This window comes from Miniopterus natalensis, chromosome 5 (assembly GCF_054644295.1).
Source record: "Miniopterus natalensis isolate mMinNat1 chromosome 5, mMinNat1.hap1, whole genome shotgun sequence".
NCBI classification, from domain to species: domain Eukaryota; kingdom Metazoa; phylum Chordata; class Mammalia; order Chiroptera; family Miniopteridae; genus Miniopterus; species Miniopterus natalensis.
Genome location: NC_142085.1, coordinates 12,262,310 through 12,282,724, shown reverse-complemented (window position 1 = coordinate 12,282,724; position 20,415 = coordinate 12,262,310). Strand labels below are relative to the sequence as shown.

Here is a 20,415-nt window from a genome sequence, read left to right as displayed (position 1 = left end):
AACCTCCATACTGTTTTCCCCAACACTGTTTATTTAGTTCCTTTTCCTCCACTGATTTGAAATGTGAATCTTATTATAGACTAAGCTATTATATATACTAGAGTCTAATTTGGGGCCTTTTATTTTGCCACATTGATCTGTTTATCTACTCTGAGCCATCTCCACACTGATTAAGTTATCTCAATTTGATAAAGTTTAAAAAATCTGTTAGTATCCATTCCCCACTCCTCTTTTTCCTCCTCAGGCTTTCTTAGCTATTCCTATTCATTTACTGCTCTAGATGATCTAAGATCCTCTCTTATCCCATTTGAAAAAAAATACTGTTGGAATTGCAGTTAGGCTTGCATTCAATTTATAGATTAAATCAGAGACCACTGACGTCTTTACAATATGAATCTTTATACTGGGAATGTGGTTTAACTCCATTATTTTATCCTACTTTCATGTCTCTAAGAAAGTTTTATAGCTTTCTTCTAATGGGTATTTTAAAAATTATTTCTCAGTTTTACTTTTATTGCTATGTGAATGGGATTTTTACATTTTATTTTACAAGATGCTCCATTGATTTTTTAATCTATTTATTTTGTGACCAGCCACCTCACTGAACTATCCTGTTAAGTCTAATAGTTTTTCAGCTGATTGATTTGTTTTTTATTTAGACAATTACACTGTCTGAGAATAATGATGATTTTTGCCCCTACTTTCCAGTAGTTATATCTTTTATTTATTACTCTTATAATACATTAGCTGTATCTTCCATAACAATGCTAAATAACAGCAGTGACGGCGGACATCTCCCTCTTCCCCCTGACCTTCATGGCCTGTCTCTAGTCGCTCATGCTCATCAATAAGTATGATGCTGACGTCTGAAGTTCATGCTCATTATCATATTAACAAAACATTCTTCTATGTCTGCTTGTCAACAGCCAAATGCAAAGGTTAAATTTTTATAAAATGCTTTTTTAGCATCTATCAAGGTAATAACGTGATAGCTTAAGGGAAAGTCTTTCACTTGCTGGGGTCAGATTTTTTTATCATCTCTCTCATTTCAGCTATGCATTTCTACTTGGTCAGGGCACATTGTTATTACTTTTGCATGTTATTTTTTGTAATGTTACACTGAATTCTTCTTGCTTGCATTTTAGTTACAATCCTCCTATTGATATTGAGAAGTTGATCAAACTGTGGTGTTCTTTCTTTTACGTAGTTACTATCTTGGTCTGTTTTCGATACCAGGACAATGCTGTTCCTTCAAAATAAAGAGAGAAATGTATCCTCTCTGTCTATGTTCTGGAATGGAACACAGCATGTGAAAGTTTTAAAGGACTTATCAAAAAGATCATCCAAACCCAGAGCCTTTGCTGAGGTAATAATTTCAAAACTTCTAATTTTTCGCATTTTTATTATTAGTCTACTCAAATTTTTCTATCTTTTCTGAGAAAATGTTGTAAATTTGTATTTTTCTACAAATTTGTCAAATTTCATGAGAGTTTAAAATTTATTACCATAATTACATGTCATTCTCTTATTTTAATTTCTTATCTGCATACGTTGTTATGCCCGTTTTTCAATCCTTCTTTTGAAAACTTGTGAGTCTGTATTTCATTCATTTGTTCTCTTTATTTGTGTTTGGATTCTATTTTCGAACCTGCCCTTCCTCTGGGGTCCCCCTCCCCCTCCCCCAGGCTCCTCGCCCTGCGCAGGCACCGGTGCTTCTGTGCAGAGTCTACCTGCTCTGAGCCTCTCAGTGCAGAGCTTGCCGGGCACAGGCAGCTTCCATAGCGAGTCTTCCTTCTCCTCTTTTCCTACAAGAACTTGTTTGATTTGGTCCCATCCCTCAAGTTGCTCTCGGGTAACAGATAATTCAACCAATAAAGCAGTGAGAGGGAATGAGAGCGAGAGACCACTGAAGTGGGGTTTCCCGCTGAGTCCTGAATCAGATCTGTCACCAACTAGCTCTTTGGCCTTATGCCCAGATCTTAGTTTCCCCAACTGTAAAATAAGGTAGTTGCAATTCAAGATTTCCAGAGTCCAATTTACCTCGAGCATTCTATGATTATGTTACCCAGTTATCCAAATGAAATATTTCTAGTTGAGACTAGATTAATAGTTACTCTGGCTACATCATAGTTTTATTTATTTTTATTTTAAAAATATGTCTTTATTGATTTCAGAAAGCAAAAGGGAGAGAGAGAGGTAGAAATATCAATGATGAGACAGTCATTGATTGGCTGCCTCCTGCATGCTGCCTATTGGGTGGGGATAGAGCCTGTAACCCAGGCATGTGCCCTGACTGGGAATCGAACCCCGATCTCCTGGATTATAGGTTGATGCTCAACCGCTGAGCCATGCGAGCCAGGCTACATAACAGTTTTATTTTCACAGCTATTTTGGGGATTTTTAACCCAAAGCAGTGAGCAGCATGTGACTTCCTAACATTCCTAAAAATGATTTAGCAAATGGTTCTTTATATTTCATTGGGTCCTTCAGTGTCAAAACAAAATCTACTTTGTTTTAGTCTCCTAACAAAGCAACAATTGTTGGAAAAACAAAGTAGGAGCAAGAAATGGAAGTCACCAAATTGCCAAGCAAAGCAGTATGATAACATGTAATAAACTAAAGGCAATGCACAATTCTGGCCTTATATATTTATTTAATGTCACATAAAAGTTCTCCCAAAGAAGATCTTGAATTTCTTATTTCTGATTTTAAATCCATGTCCTAGACAGCAGCATTATTAATATTTATTTATTTATTTATTTATTTATTTATTTATTTATTTTTAAATATATCGTTATTGATTTCAGAGAGAGGAAAGGAGAGGGAGAGAGAGAGCTAGAAACATAAATGATGGGAGAGTCATTGATCGGCTGCAGCCCGCAACCCGGGCTTGTGCCCTGACCGGGAATCGAACCCTGATCGCCTGGGTCCTAGGTCGACGCTTAACCACTGAGCCACACCTGGCCGGGCAGCATTATTAATATTTAAAATGGTAACTCTAGTGGGACATGCTCTTCTTCTAGGAACAGTATCCCCTTCTAAGGAATGCCCCCTACTCTAGCTCCATATGTGGTTCCTGCTATGAACTCATCTCCACAGCAACAGTTCATTGATTGGCCCAGAAAGGAGCACATGACCAAAGAAAAACCAATTAATTTCTTCCCCGGCTATTTGGACTTGGGGCCAAGAGAGTAAGGGGAGTTTCCCCAGGAGTGCTGAACTTATTAAACACGTAAGCCCATGAGCCACAAGAGGCCTGAGTTCTGTCACATGGAAATTGGTTGTGGCAAGGTAGAAATAAAGAGATCTATATACAGAGAAAAGTAGAGTATATAAGCAGCTGGACAAAGACCCGTGGAGGACTAGATCTGAGAAAGATTTACAAGCTATAAGGCTATGAGAGAGGCACCACTCTTAGACCAGCGCAGATGACTAGCATGCTGCAGTAAATATCAGAGCAAAAGAGCCCATTTTAAAGGTGGTTAATGAGACTTAACCATGAGCGATTGCCAAAAGAACCATTTAAACATGGATCCATATAGGACATAGAATGGTTTGGTGACAATGAACAGAGCAAAATCAAGATGAGAAAAGTGGGAGTGAACATAGACCATGATACCATAGCTAATGGTTTACAGTAACTTCTTAGTGCAGAGGGACATAAGGTGAATACTCAGAGATGACTGAATTGATTTTGTATCATGTTTAAATTAACTATATAATAAGCTCAATGTAAGTTTTATTTCATAGCGTAGATTAGTGATTCATAATCAATCACTTTTATAATCTTTATGAATGAATTAACCCTACAAGGTATAGTTATAGAGATCTGAACTTGGAAGACCCCTCAATGGCAATTCCAACAACATTCAGATTTTCCGAGGATAAAGAGCAGATAAACTGCCCTCTTTAAGAGGATGGCCCAATCGTATCAACGTGGGCTCTGGGTTATGCAGGTCCCTGTCCTTTAGTTATGCTGACGCAGTCACTGCTCTCACAGCTTGTGTTTATAACTCCTTGCCCTGTCTCCTCCCCCTGGAACACTTTCTATCTATTTTCCACCATCCCCCCCTAATAAAATTTTATCTAATTTTTTTTAGATCCTACTCAAAATATCATCAATGTGATCTCTGTACCCCATGCAGTCTGAGTAGTTCTGGATCTTATAATCAGACATGTACATAACTTTTACAATAGTCGTCACATGGTCTCCAATAAGTGTTCACATGTCTGTCTTTGCCAGCTATGTTGTATACATCTCTGTACTCCCTGAATCTATCATTTAGTAGCCTGAGCTAAATGGCTACTAAATGAAAGCATGAATAAATAAATCCCCAATTTCTATGCATTACAATGGTTATAGTTTTTAAAATTTGTGACAAAATAGACTTTGTTGTAATTTTATATAGACATGGCAATAAAATTTGCTCTTGTATGTTCATTCTAGCTAAGTCTACTATCCATGGAGTATGGTCATCTGCTTACAACCTAAAAAAAAGTATATGGTAGATGAGTTTGTTCCTCTCTGCACAAACATATCTCTCTCCCAAGCTAACTCTAGGAGATCTAAAAATGGAGGAAAGAGTTTAAAATTTTTTCTAATTCAGATTTATGGATATATTTCTAATTGGTTATAAAGTTATAAAAGGCAAAATTTGAGGCCAAAATGTGGAGGTTTTGCTAAATTTCATAGATTGTTGATCATACCCAGCTTCAGTTTCTTGGCCAGTGCGTCAATTTGAATTGTAGGATCGGATCCCATGGACAGGAAACATATCAGAGGTGTTCGTGTATCACTTTCTTCCCAAGTTTTTTCCAGGTTTAAGATAACCGGTTCTGTGTACTTCTCCTCCAGAGAATCTGCAATATACTTTCTTGCTTGAAAAACAGTACGGTCTGGGCACCAAGACCTAGAAATGAATACGAGTTAGAGGAAAAACTTTAGTCTGTTCATTTTTTTATCCTATTTAATTCTAAGCATGTAAAGAGCATATTTAATTAACAAAGGACAAAAAGCTAACTTCATCATGCAGATCTATGTAAGAGGGACGGCAAGGTCTTCTACTCCTGGATGAGTGCAAATTTAACCATGTGGTGTTGGTGCCAGGCATTGGCAAGTAGGGCGGAGCCAGTTACAACACAGTCTGTTGTCAGCCTGGAAGGGAACTTAGAAGTCAGCTGATCCAAGTGTCTCATTTTCAGAAGAAACAGCAACTACTCTAAAATTTAATTGGCTTTTTAAAAGAAATACATCCATGATTTTCCCTTGTTACTGAGGCTATCAGCTTCAGGTAAGCAATTCCTCATTCAAACTAATACACAGGAGCACATTTACCCTTTGACAGACATTTATCAAGTAGCTACTATGCACCAGGCCCCGCTCAGCAGTGAAGCAGGAGGAGCTGGCCTGCCTCACACCAGGAAGCTCTGCAGGCTTCAGGGGGAGGACTGGTTTCAAAGTGTCAGAAGCAGGTTGATCAGCAAGCATTTATTTACTACCATCTGTGTTGCCTCCATTGTAGTAGGTTCTAAACACAATGACGCATTAAATAATGTCATTTGATATTTGATATTTTAAATCACAAATTCTACAGATTATATTATTTGTTTGACAAAGATTCAGTTTTAAAACAATGGATAAAAGACAGGAACATCTATTCCAATAAAAATAAGCTCTTCCAGACTCGGTAAATCATGAGGTCACCATTGCTGACTGCTGTGATCACTTGCAGAGTGACAACATCCAGGCAACAACTTTTTGTAAGAAATGCAAGTTCAGGCAGCAACATAGCATTGGGAAAGACAAAAACTACTCCAAATTTTTCCTACATCTTTTTGTTAATCTTTTGTTGGTTTCATCTGCCCCTAGCTCCACCCTCCTGCCTTGCCCACCAGTCTAGGCTCGCACTCTCTCTCTCTCACACACACACTGGTATTCTAATATAGAACCTTCTTTGAGCTACTGGATATTGAGAAAATGTGAAAAGTGTGAAGGAAAAGAAAAAAAAGAATGTCCTTCCTTAATATCAATTTTAAACTTTTGCTTCTAATAGTCAAGCCTGCATTATACATTTCAATAGTACAATATTCATGTTTTTTTCTCAGATGAAATTGAATTTCAGCTTATAAACTAATTGCTTTGTAACTTTGTGAATTCTATTTTTTAAAGAAGTAAATTCAACAATAAAAAATGAATAAAGTGAATAATAAAAGCATATTTTTCATGTTTTTTGCTGAAAGTACTATTATTAATATGTTGTCAAACCATACCATTCCCTGCCACTGCCACCATTTTATTTGCTTGTCAAGGAGCTAAAAATTGCCATCCCAAACTGCAACTTGAAAGCACATCCATTTCTTATAATAACTACTGGGACATATAATAACTCCTGGACAAGTAAACTCACTGAGGTAAGTTCCATAATGTGACAGTACGATGAGTGATGCTTCCAGCTCTGATAATACCCATTCTCACCTGATGAGTAAAAGCTTGTGGCAGGTATCCAGTGAATCGCTATATCCATCAGGGATAATTTCTTCCTCTGGAGCATCTTTATCAAACCAGCTTTTCCATCCCTTCTCATTACGAGATATCTATGATAAACAAGCCAATTAGCGAGCCACAGGAATACATGTAGTTGAAATAATGAATCGGCAGAGGATTCTGAGTAACCTTAGAGGGTCATTCTTTCCAGGCACATCATTTTTCAAACATAACCACGCGTTTACATTTTTCTTCAAAATCAATGACTCCAATAACATGGATATTACTATTCTCTTTCAGTTTTTCCATTGCTTTCCTACACTGTTCACTGAGATTAGGACCATGTATCAATTACACTAAATGATTGGGCAGGAAAAAAACACAGACCAGGGTTTCTTGACCTCAGCACTATTGACATTTGGGGCCAGATTATTTTTTGTTCAGGGGACTGTCCTATGCATTGTGGGATAAAGTTTTACAGCATCCCTGACCTCTACCCACTAGATGTCAGTAACACCACTCTCCCAATTCGTGACAATCAAAACTTCTCCAGAGATTGTAAATGCTCTCTCCTGGGAGGGGGGGTGGCACACAAAGTTGCCCTTGGCTGAGAACCACTGATAGAGACCATTCTGATAAGCAAACCTCTAAATGTTGACCTCTACTTAAAATATTGATAGATAGCAAAATCAAAACTCATTTTCCTAGTGATCCCCAGCCTGAGACCTTAAACCTAAATCTTCCCAAGATCTGGTCTCGAACACCTGTTCTTTCAGAGCATGGAGAGAACCGCGGGCTTTCAGAGCATCACAAGGTGCTCTGTGAAGCCTGAGCACTAAAAACCAATGACAAAACTACATGTTGGCGAGCCTGACGCTGCTCCTCAGCGGCAATCAGGCCAGATTCCTCAGACGGAGTCTGCAAGCATATTTAAAAAGCAATGGTGCCCGGCTGGGTGTGGCTCAGCAGTTGAGCATCAACCTAAGATCCAGGCGATCGGGGTTCGATTCCCGGTCAGGGCACATGCCCAGGTTGTGGGCTCGATCAATGACTCTCATCATTGATGTTTCTATCTCTCTCTCTCCCCGCTTCCTTCCCTCTCTCTGAAATCAATAAAGATATGCTTAAAAAAATAAAAAATAAAATAAAAAGCAATGGTAAGTGCTAATAGCAAACAGCAAATGATAGCATAGCAGAAACTTACATGCCAGACCCAAGCACTGTCCTTTTTCCTCTCTTCTCTCCTCTTTTTACTGAGCCATAGAGAGGTTAAATAGCTGCCCAAAGTCCACATCATGTAAACAACTCATTAACTCGGTTGCTCCAACTTTGTCCCTGGGACACTAAACGATGGAGGAGGATTTCTGAAATGGTTCACAGCTGCCATCTTTCTCCTGGCTCCCCCTAGTTGGCTGCACTCAAAGAATCTGCCTGGCACAAAGCTCCGCAGGCCTGGGTGCCGCTGGAGCCCCACCCTATTCACTGGTACCTGCCCACTGCTACCCACAGCGCCCCCTGCAGGCCTGCTCCACACTAGCAGCTAGAGAGGAGGCACAAGAAGAGAGGGTGTTTATTCCCAGCCTCCACCTGCTAATTTTGACTCGACCATAGTAGAGCTTCCAAGGCAAGGTGCATTTGTGACAGGCAATGGGATAACTTCCAGCCCCTTGCTGCCCACCGCTATTTTCCACTCCTTTCCCGGTCCCTCTCTCTTAGCAGAAACCACCTCCAGGTGTTAAGCAGTTTGGCCGGGGATGCAAAGGCAGGGCAGCTTCTGTTTGAGGCTATTTTTATTTCAATTGCTGACACCCACTCAGCTGGGAGACTGATCTCCTTCTACTGCTTCCCTTCCTTCCCACAGAGAGGCCAATCCGGGGCCGAGGTCCACCTGATGGCAGGTCCCCAGTGAACTTCTGCTGCTTTATTGAGAACAACTCTTTCCTTCACACCTGGTCCATCTGATGGTGTAAAAGGAGTTGGACACATTTGATAAAGGGTTAATATCCAAAATATATGAGGAACTCATACAACTTAACAAAAGGAAGACAAATAATCCAATTAAAAATGGGCAAAGGACCTAAATAGACACTCCTCCAAAGAGGACATACAGATGGCCAAGAGACATATGAAAAAATGCTCAAAGTCACTAATCATCAGAGAGATGCAAATTAAAACCACAATGCGGAATCACTTCACACCTGTCACAATGGCTGCCATCAACAAATCAATGAATGACAAGTGCTGGCGAGGGTGTAGAGAAAAGGGAATCCCAGTACACTGCTGGTGGGAATGCAGACTGGTGCAGCCACTATAGAAAGCAGTAATTTCAAAAAATTAAAAATGGAACTGCCATTTGACCCAGTGATCCCACTTCTAGGAATATATCCTAAGAAACCTGAAACACCAATCACAAAGAACTTATGCACCCCTATATTCACAGCAGCACAATTTACAATAGCTAAGATCTGGAAACAGCCCAAGTGCCCATCAGTAGATGAGTGGATAGAAAAGCTGTGGGACATTTACACCATGGAATACTATGCAGCTGTAAAAAAGAAGGATCTCTTACCCTCTGGGACAGCATGGAGGGACCTGAAGAGTATTATAAAGTAAAATAAGCCAGGCAGAGAAAGACAAGTACCACATGATCTCACTCATATGCAGAAGCTAATAAACAAAATAAACTGATGAACAAAACAGATCCAGAGACACAGAAGCATGGAACAGACTGAGGGATCTCAAAGGGAAGGCAGGGATGGGAGAGTGGGTGGGAGAAATTAATGAAAGAACTCATATGTTTATAAGCATAACCCATGGACACAGACATTGGTATGGGGAAGGCCTGGGGGTAGGGTGGATGCAGAGTGGAGGGGATCAGTGGGGGAAAAAAGGGGACATCTGTGATACTTTCAACAATAAAGATAAATAAATAAATAAAAAAGGAGCTGGAGAGAAATAACTCAAGTGGTCAGGGACCCAGCCTGAGGTTAAATTACAGCCTCCCTCTTCAGTGGCGACGTGGCCTCAGGCAAGTACTTGACCTTTTTGAATCTCAGTTCTGTCATCTATAAAGTGGATCAGGAACACTTCCCTTGCAGGGTGACTGTTGATGCCGGGTACATAGCCTGCGGTCAGCAGTAGTAGCTACCAGATTCTACACCGAGGGTACTTATAACCTCAAAGGCAGAGGCAAACCGTCACGCGTAGCCTGATACTGGTAGAACTCCCAAGCAGGGGCCCGGGTTTTGAGTGGCTCTTCCCGTGGTGCCTGAAGATCTCCCTTACCCTGTCCCCTAGCAGACAAGGACCACTTTTTTTTTCCTTCAAAGTATCTGTTTGAGCTTAGGGGACTCATCTGTGGCTGTATTACACAACAACGCTTACTGCCCCCATAGATGGAGTCCAGGGACTTTATCCAACTGCGTCCGAACCAACTATGGCTGAATAGGTAAAGAATCTATCTACATGGTATTCTAGAAACACCACTAAATGGACACACATGGTTTACACGCTCGGGGTGGAGGGAGGGGGAACTGAGGGAAGGGAATCACATGATGACAGCGCGAGGAGTCTGCCACCTTGTAGTCTACCTGCCACCTCGTCTGTCCACTGTCACAAAAAAAGACGATTATCAGCATTGACACGGGGATACTGCAGGCCCTCCGTCACTGACAAGCAGTTGTAACCAACAGATCCTAAGAATAAACAACTATATCTAGTCTGAGTTGCACAACTGTTTTGAAGTGAGAGCTGACTCAACAACTAATCAATCCACAATATCAAATTTACACTTTTAAATAAGAAAAGCTACAAGTAAATCAGGACCAGTTTCACCATTTTCAACATAATATGTCACCATTTTACATTTGTACCATTAAAATGATTGACTTTTTAATTTTATTTCTTTTTTTAAATTTTTTATACTTGTCTGCAGGTGACTGGCAGCAATGGCTGTTTGTCATGCTGCTGATTTACCTCCAAAGGTTTGTTTAGCACATCAGAAACATCTTTTCTCTTGACATGAAAAAAGACAATGAAATGTGCACAAAATGATTGATTTTTTTAAAAAGGACCACAACGTCTTAATTTGCCTCAAATTCAAATGGCACAAATTATTTAATCACAGGCAGAAGTAAAAATACAAAAACATCAATAATCTACAATAAAAGGGTCCACCCACTGGTTCTGATTCTGACAGCAATCCAAGCAGGCTTGTAAATGACCCATGCCCAGCACACAAAAGGAAAAGGCAGCATCCTGCATGAGGAAGGGTTCCTTCTGTCCAAACTCTCCCCGGAGAACCCAGAGCCTTAAAGCTACACGGTTGTGCTGACTCCTTTGTGTGAAGAACTTGTCACTAGGAGGCCCCAATTAAAACGGCAGGGTGTGCTTGGGTGTACAGATGTGTGCTTTTCCCCAGCCCCTTGTTACCTGGTTCATAATTTCTGCAAACTGCGGGAGTTTACTCAGCTCCACAAGGTTCAGCCAGGTCATATCGAGGATCCAGCGGAAGGGCTTGGGAGGGCAGGCTTTCAGGTCCAGGGCCGCTCCACCTGGGGAAGGGCGGCAGTGGACCCAGGTCAGCTCATGCTTCACTTTTAGGAATTTTTTGCAAGTCATGAAAATGAGATAACCATATCACAGAAAATGGGAAAATTGGAGAATAGTCATATTACAGAAAATGTGCGTATCTTTTTTTTAGTATATTTCCTTCAAGTCTTAGTGTTTTATTTACTGATTTATACCATCTTATAAAATACAGATGGTATAATTCCTTGTCATTTTCCCCTGAAAAGAACTGTTCTCAGTGACTGTGGCTGTTTGCTTTTTATTGCTTTTTTAACAATCTGAAATGTACAATTTTGATATCAATGAATAGGCTGATCTTTTCATGTGTGATTTTAAAAATCATATCTTAGTCATCACTCCTCCAGAACTTCCGTACTCAATACTGTTGGTTACCAGGTCAAAAAGATGGGAGATGGACAGATTGCTATAATAGAGCTGTGAGGCCTTAAGGGGGAAACAAATATTCACTCATTTATTCAACAAATATTTATTAAGTGTACCTGGCATATGCCGGGCACTGGGAATAAAGCAGAGGAAATAAGCAAGGCTCCCGCTCTTGTGAAACGTGAATTACAGCATTCAGTTGTTTTGAATGAGCATACCTAATGTGGCCACCTTCCACCCAGACACTTGACTGTATTTACAATTTCAGGATCCCTCTGTTGTGTGTCTTTAGTAATGTTTTATCATAATAATTCTAGCTCTAGTTTAATTCGGATTATACAAAATAGTGATTCTGGAACTTTTAAATCCCATTATCCCCCTGAAGAACTAATGGAATCCCTCTACTTCATATGTCAATTTTTGGGCAAAAAGGGGAGGGGCTCTGCCCGCACCCTCAGCACCTTCCTGAGATGGTGAATGAACTGAAGCACTCCTTCCACACACCCTTTGTTCCACCCACAGGGCCAGCGATTCGAGTGCTACCACACCTTTAGACAGTGAGACCTTCCTCACCACCTGCCTCAGGCGACCAGATGAGGGAAAAAGCCACACTCCACCAGTTCTAACGCCCAGTTTACTGGAGAAGCAACTACTGGAATCACCTGCAGACCTAAGGGATCTATTCTCGGAGGCAGAGACAAAGTCATCCTTTTCTTCTTGGTTGTTTCCAAAACAATCTGTTCACCATTAGCCTCAAAGGCATCAGCAGAGGACATTCAGGCTACAGTGGAGTTTCCGAACCTGTCATGAACCTAAACTAACCCAAAACAATCATAGTCTATACCCCAAATATCCTGGCTCTGACACTCGGTAGCTGCATAAACTTGGGTAAAGAACTCAGTTTCTCTTTCCTCTTCTGTCACACAGATATAATAACAGAATCTACCAGATTGGTTGCTGTGAAGATTAAATAAATTTTTGTATGTAGAAAGCTTAGAACAGTCTTAGCCCACAGTCAAAGCTATGCCATCATTAGCTGTGGTTTTGACATTAACTCTCTGCTTTGGAACTCGGGTCCAACCCAACCAGGAAGGTGTCCTTTGTCCTTGGTTTATGACAACAGAATGGCGGTCTCTTTGTAAAACAACAAGGCAGGGAAAACAGGTATATCAATTACTCTACAATGCAGGATTGTCCCTGGTATCTGCTTCATTTCCCACTGTTCTGACACTGTCCGTTGAAAGAGAATCAGAGGAACCTTCCAAATACTGTGGAAAATCAATTGGAACTGAGGCAAAGGGGCAGTCCTTCCTGGGAAACCATTTCTGTGGTGATAAATAAGCTTCCTTCCTTCCCTTGTAAGCACTGAGTTCAAAATGATGAAAAATATCAGTGATTGAAGGGCCAAATTTGTTAACTTTGTGAAAAACATTAAAAACAAAGTCATACTATCTTTTAAAAAATAATTTGGTCAAAATTTAAGCCAGTTCAAAACTAATCCAAACTGTACAATAAGCCAGCTTTGGATGTCATCGTTGTTGTTTTTTAAAAAAACTACCTCTTTTACTGCTGAGTTGATTGTACTTCTGTCAATCAACCTATCACACGATCCCAAATTAATCTTCCTAAAGCACTGGTCTGTTCACGCTACTTCCTGCTCATAAAGCATTCGATGGCTCCCTATTGCCCACTAAATTAAATCCAAACGGCTCTCACTGGCTCTCTCGGCCCTGTACAATCTGGTTCTCTGACTCTCAATTTGATGAAATGAAGTCACAGATGTGTTCTCACCACAACCCATATGTGCAGCCTTCTTTATTTTTCTGTGTCAAATCTAAATCTCCTCACGAATTCCTCCCCCCCATGTTGCTATGCTTCTCAGCCTCCTCTGATTTACATACTTGGTCTCACAGAATCCCATCCCTTTCAGGTAAGAGGCCTTGTTTGCTGGGTTTGTTGGGAAGGGAGAGGTGAGGGGGGCAGGTACTGTGTCTTGATAAGGAGGGTGCCTCAGATCTACACATACCCTCTAATCTCTACGTGTCTTGGTGCCGGGCTGGGATCCTGTACTGTCTCCTCTGAGCATGTCCTGTCTGACCTGTAGGCACACAGGGCTGTTATCCAGAGACTGGTCCTGTCTCCAAGTGAAGGACCCCTGCTCTGCAGCTTCTTGGCTTATAGCCCAGGCCTCCGATGTGTACCAGCCCCCTCACATTTCTATGTCCACACTGCTGCCTGCGAAACCTCACATCTGTCCATCAGCCACTCTCTCCACCAACACCGCAGAGCAACTCCCATGCCGGGTGGGGCTCTGAGTAGAGCACAGGGCATCTTCTGCCTGGGTGTTTCTCGAGCACCCGCCTCCACCCACCTCCTTCTTCCTCTGACTCCTGTGTTCTTCCATGACCCCTTGTGGACCAGGGGCCAGGTTTCCCACTTCTTTCTCTGTCATTCCTGTCTCCTGCCCAGGGGTCATACTAGCAGGTGGGACTCAGGAAGCAAAGCCAGCTCACCAACGAGGAAAAATCCACAAGTACACTTGCCATCCCACTGGTGTCCCGCAGACAGGAGGCCTTCCTAAGTTGTGAGGCCCATTTCGCTCCCACTGCTTCCTACAGCCCCACACGTTTCAGTGTCCCTCCTCCCCCTTGCCCAGTGCCCCAAGCACTGAGGCTGCAGCCCCAAGTCCAAATGAGAGCTTCTAGGTGACTGAAGTGAGTCCAAGCAGCTTTCTAGGTTTGGTAAATTCAGGCTCGTTTTATTTAAATGTCACAGAGACCACCCATACTTCTGGACCCTCCTCTACAGAGCCTGCCCTGACTCTCCAGGTGACACTTATCCTTCCCCCAGGGCCCCACTGCCCCCTCTATGTGAGGAACCAGTGATCACTCCCTAAGATCACACTGCTAGTCAGTGGCTGAGTCGGGTTCATCTCCCTGGTTCCCAGTCCTGGCAAAGCCTTACTGCACCACACTGTTAACACCTACATACAACTGCAGACACCAGCTTCTCCAGGTGTACTAGACCTGAGAAAAATATGAGCCAAGTGACATATCCCAACTTCCTTTGTGAGAGCAAAAACATTAAGGGCAGGTGCGAGGAGTGGCAGGCCAACAGTGAGGAGCCATGAATGGTGTCTGAGTGAGGACAGACACAAGCAGGAGAATTTCCAAAGCTCTCCCTTGTGAGGAACAGACAGGGCGAGAGTGGAAGCAGAGGGCCTGTGGGAGACTGCGGCCTGAACAGGGGCAGCGGGGATGGAAAGGGCTGGGCTCAGGAAATACTGCGGTGGCTGGAATGCCAGGGCTTAGCTGTTTACTGGAGTGGGGAATGAAGAGCAGCTAATGGAAAGTCAAAGAAGAAACTCCAGTGATTATGCAAAGCTGTTTACGATGCTTCTTAACCAGTAATCTAACCTGGATCTGAGGCAGAAATTAACTAAGGAATGAGAGTAGTAAGTCACAGGCTACTGCTTATTGTCAACTGGACGTGACAATGAAGTGTATCCTGTCCTCTCGCCTTGCAGTGTGAACTTGGAAATGCTCTGCATTTTCTTCAAGATGACCTTGGCCTTGGTGTTATTCGATGCCCAACTTTGCCTGTCTGACTTCTAAGTGGTCTGCCCTGTCTGTCAGCTGGGTGTGTCAAATCCAAGACAGCTGTGTAGTCACCAGGGCTGTGGGAACAGTCAGTTCCCTTCTCCCCAACACATGGGACAGTTGCATTTCCCTGCTCTCTTTCAAGTTAGACCTGGCCACATGTCTTGCTTTGGCTAATAAAATATGACTGTGACACGTGTTACTTATGGGGTAATTTTTAAGAGCCAGCACACAATTTGCCACTCCCATCCCTCTGCCATAGTAATTACAGAAACAATTTGGATTCCCGGGTGACCATAGTAAGCACGTCAGAGAGAGGGTGGAGGAGATGTATGTCTCTGTGTGTTAAGCCATTGAAATTTGGGGGTTGTTCTCATGGCCACAAAACCAAGCCTGTACCGACTGAAACTAGGTTCCAAAATCACACTCATTGTGTGTGTGGAAATCTCTGCACAGACCAGAACCTCATTTCTGACCCCTCTCTTGGCTCTGCTCTGGTTCATTTTACTGCCATGACCCCTCACCTGTTTCTTCCTTTCCACCCCCATTGTCTTTACCCTACTCTGGGGAAGCCTTTCCTGGGGGGGAGGGTATAATAGACTCCCCTGATCCTCTTTTCTCTAATCCTGCACGTGTCTGCCAGAGTAATTTTCCTAAAGGACCACAGAAGGCTCCCGAAGGACCACATCCCTACCTGCATGACACCTGTTTCTCACTAGATCGAGAAGACCCTTCCTAGGAATCCAGGCTCACCAATTTACATGCTCCACTCATCTCTTTCCTATGCTGTTCTGTCTCTACCTGTCCTTCAGCGGCCATTTCAAATGCCACTTTCTTTCTTTTGGGTGGGGGGTAGCTAGAAAATGATTTATTAAACTACATGCAAAGAGCAAAAAACATAAAGAAAAGATTGGAACATTTTCCCATGTATCCAGTAACCTAAAACATTCATGGCTTCCCCTGCAAAGGTGTATTTTCTAAGGAGCATTTTTTATCTCACCAAGCACATGTAATCTTTCCCTCCTTCCAGACTAACACTTTGTTTTTAGCTCTCTTACAACACTTAGGTTATTCTGCCTTGTTTTGCAGTTATTTTTTAAATTATTTTTATCCCCTTTATGAGACTGCCATTTCTCTTCAAACAATGTATGGTTTATCTTTGTATCCCAAACACTAGCATGCTGGGTTTGCATAGCATGTGCTTAATAAATACTTGTTTTACTGAACAGAATGAAAATACTTTTTGTCATACTTACAATTTAGCATGGAGATAAGCAATGAAATGGGATTAACTTCTATGAGGCACAAGTGCGCTTTTCCACCATCTTATAAATCATTACTCAACCTTGCTTAAGGAATTACTCCCCTGCCATAGAAAGCTCATCACCAGCAACACTCTTCCACCCTTTGGCATTCGGTCTTCTAATCACAAGCAACAATGACCAAACTTCATTTAATTACATAGCTAAAGTTAACACAGACCTGAAATAAGTTACCTTGAGTAACCAGAGCACAATGAATGGAAATCAGGAAAAAAGGGGTATAAATAAAGAGCTTCACTTTCCTTGGGACATAAATTGCTCTACTGTATTATAAAATCGAGTCCACAGCAGGCCAAAGAGCACATCAAAAGCAATATCCTTTACATACTCCCTCCATATTCCAAATCCTTCACCTTTAATGAGAGCCTGGAACTCTCGGTGCTTCACTGTTCCTCTCTGGAGGTCGATCTTCAAGGTCATGAGGAGTACAAAGAGGAATTTGTGGTTTTCGTACAGGCCTCTGACAGAGTATATAAAAACTTCATATGTCAGGTACTCGATAATATTTGTAATTCTCTTTTGAGGGAGTGGAGACTTCTCAGATCTGCAATACATTTTAAAAATTAAAGAAATAGGAATACAAACAAAAATTTTAAGTTACTGCTCTCGGGGGAAGGCAGCGGGCCCACCTGGCCATGGACTGGTCAAACAACTTCAAGAACTGAGCCAGGGAGGTCTGGTACATGATGTTGACCATGCTCATCTCTGTGATGAGAAAGTAGAGGATGCTCCCTCGGGTGGCTGCAGGCCGGAACTCCTCCTGAGCCAGGTTGATCTTGACCTCTGTTTCCGCGGCCACATGTAGCTTTTCACTCACTTCAGCCGCTGTCAGCTTGGTGGTTCGGAGGACACCAATGAGAGACTCATCATCTACCAAGGAACCTAATGACCAAACAGGAAGAATGTAGAAACCACAGACCACAGAGGGGGAAGCTGGAAGTGACACCTCCATCATCACGCTGATGGCCCCCTCAAATGTCACAAGCTTGTCTGCCCTGCTGGGCTCACAGTGGTGCTGACTCTCAACTGCTGCTTGAGTAGAACGGTTCTTCCAGTGGTGGAAGTGTCTTACCAGGAGAAAAATCCTAATTTTATTTTTAGTTTTACCCTTCATATTGTTTTTAATAGAAATAACACATCTATGACAGTAAATTCAATTTTAAGATACAGAAAGACGCAGGACATGCTGAGCTAATGGTCATGAGATCTGCAACAGCAGGGCTCTGGCCCAGCCCAGAGTTCAGGGTGGGGCCAGGGCTGCAGGAGGGCATGGAAGTACTCTGATGGGCCTGCAAGGTCCACCGTGGAAGTCAAACTGCGATTAACCTCACAGGAAAGAGTTCTTGAGCGGCACACTCGTGGTGGGTCAGGAGAGGGGCCCTCAGCTCTTTGCTAGTATTTAGAATCCCCACAGGTATCTGAATGGTGGGAGGACGCACTACACCAAGAGACGGACGACTTCACTGGCACAAGCAGTGCAATTAAGGCAGAAAAAAGGACTTCTCTTTGAGGTCACCTAAAACGTTGTGGTAGAGACTGCTGTGAGAGTAATGCACAATGCTCTTCTGGGAGGTTAAGGCCTTCAGTGCTGCTGGAAAGTAGTAGACTTCCGAGAAATGGTAGAATTCACATTGCAGTAAGCTGCCTAATAACCAGAACACTATAGTATTTGCTGATTTTATTTTCTTGGGATAAAATATTTTTACATATTCAGAGAGAGCACATCCCCAAATCAGGGTTTGGTGCGATGATCTGACTGCCCAGAGGAGAACCTGCCCCTGACGTCTACATGAGAGGTCAAGTCAGATCAAGAGTCACTGGGCCTTGGGTGCCCAAGTGCCTCCACACAGATGACACACCTCATACCCACTGTGGTAACTGATTTCAACGCCAACTAAAAAGTCAATCTAAAACAATAGATGGAGCACATTAGTTTCCTTCGTGCAAGCAGATTAGCCTATTATGTGTTATCTGGCTCTATTGGGAGCCCTTCTTTTCTCAGGAGGGAGCAGTTATATCAAGAAAACTGTGTTATTCTCAAATGCTCAGACTCTATTTGCTAATTCAAAAATCAGATTCTCTGCTGTCCCTCTTTAATGTCTACATGGAAAATGCCTCACTTGTTTTTGCATTGATAACTCGACTATTTCCTAACATCTGTAATCATGGGTCCATTGAAAAGAAGGTACAAGAAATCCTTATTCAGAATTCATTATTTGATTACTTCTTGATAACACAATACCTTTGGTAGCACTTAATTTGTAGAGGAGGTTATCTTCAAGTTCTTTCATCTTCCGCTTATTAAAAGTCACATCCTCCATAAGTTTAACCCTCTCAGACTCTAGCTCCTGTTATTAAGAAATCCAAAACAACATCAGAATGTTACCAGTTACTATGGAAAATCCAATTTACTAGTGTTTATTGTAAATTTTTAAAAGCTTAACCCAAAGTGCCTTTTGAATGACAAGAAATTGCTACCTTTAGTCAAACCTATCTTTCTGTATTTTTGTTTCTCTGGACAGTTTTTTAAAAATATGCCCAGTAGCATTAAGTTTCCATAGCACTTACACTGGCACGCATAAGATTACCCTGCTTAAATAATTCTGCCCAATTATCCCCAGCTGTCTTTCCAGCTCTCAGTTTATTTAAATTAGTGTCCCATTCTTTTGGCCCTATTTCCATATTGCCTCGGGGAGAAATGTTAACCTTATTTGCCATCAGAAGTAGTAGGAACAAAGAGGCATTAATTACTATCAAGAAATCATGAGGCAACCCAAGCCAAAACTGAGCTCTTCACTTGGGACCTGCCTATAGGAACTCCAGGTACCTGGTTTGGCATAGCCAGTTGCCAATACAAATCCATTTTCCATTATTTTGCACCTCCTTCTATCAGAGGGGCTAAATTGGATATTTGGGAGGTATTTTTTTCTACATAAATGATGTATTTTTTTAATTATATTTTGAAAAATTTCAAACTTTCAGAAAAGTTGCAAGACTAGTACAATGAACTCTCATAAACCCGTGACCTAGATTCACCAAATAACATTTTGCTTTATCACTCTTTTTCTATATATATTTATTATCATTATTGTCATTATCATTATTGCTGAACCATTTGCTGATGTCATGATCCTTTATCCCTAAAAACTTTATTAGCAAATCTAAGATCCAAGACATTCTCTTACACACCACAGAGCAATTTTCAAACTCAGGAAATTTAACATGGATATAATACTCTGACTAAATATATAGTAAACTGAAATAGTCTCAATAGCATTCTTTATAGCACTTTTTGAAAACCTTATAGAGAATCACACCTTGTACTTAGAACTGTGTTAGAAGGAGTTTTTAAACTACTTAGTTGAGCAAGTTTCTTGAAAAACTGCTTCAGAAATTCCACCACTTTCAGAAGGTCTCCTAAACCAATTCATCATTCGAAAGCCACAGCATAGCATCCATCTGTATATCTACTATGACATGCACTTCAATCTGTGTGCAGCTCATGTCCTTCCGACTAGAGTCCATACTTCTAAAGGGCAGGAACTTGCCCTGTTCATTCCTATATTCTTGACAGCACTTATCTCAAGGCTTTCCAGAGAATGGGCTCAACCCAACGAATATTTGTTAGATTGAAGCAAGCAGGATTTAGTTTATCAACTTTATTTTACACCTGGGGAAACTGAGCACCCAGGAATATCAACTCCAAATAGCGTCTCAATACCATGTGCACAGCTAGTTACTGGCAGAGAAAGGCCTAATACCCTTCTTCTTCAGCTCCAAGACCAGGGAACACGGTGCACAGGACCAGGGCACATGGTGCACAGGACCGGGGTACACAGTGCACAGAACCACGGCACTATCAGGTGTGCAGCATTTGACAGGGTGGCGATGAAGATCATGGCTGTGTTTGCCAGGGAATAGCTAACGAATTGTTTTCATTAAAAGTCACCCCTGGGTGGCAGTATAGGAGCACGTGGACAAAATGAATACCATTAGCTTCCTTTTCTGTATGATTTGGAAAAACAAGCACCACAGTACACTGGATGCTTGAGAGCTT

The 20,415-nt window shown here is 41.8% G+C and overlaps 1 protein-coding gene and 1 non-coding gene across 2 annotated transcripts in view; both read right to left on the bottom strand.

The window, feature by feature from the left end:
• Positions 1 to 20,415, bottom strand: part of DNAH8 (dynein axonemal heavy chain 8) — a 243,812-nt gene that overhangs the window by 51,396 nt on the left and 172,001 nt on the right. The window contains exons 77-82 of the mRNA XM_087817239.1: positions 18,601 to 18,706; positions 16,988 to 17,240; positions 16,712 to 16,902; positions 10,916 to 11,037; positions 6,476 to 6,594; positions 4,708 to 4,910 (exon numbers count right to left, since the gene is read on the bottom strand). Coding sequence (XP_087673365.1) covers positions 4,708 to 4,910; positions 6,476 to 6,594; positions 10,916 to 11,037; positions 16,712 to 16,902; positions 16,988 to 17,240; positions 18,601 to 18,706 — 994 coding nt within the window. The remainder of the gene's footprint in view (positions 1 to 4,707; positions 4,911 to 6,475; positions 6,595 to 10,915; positions 11,038 to 16,711; positions 16,903 to 16,987; positions 17,241 to 18,600; positions 18,707 to 20,415) is intronic.
• LOC148093042 (small nucleolar RNA SNORA19) lies at positions 10,407 to 10,530 on the bottom strand. The gene has a single exon (XR_015714602.1). It is a non-coding gene; the product is annotated as a small nucleolar RNA SNORA19 (small nucleolar RNA).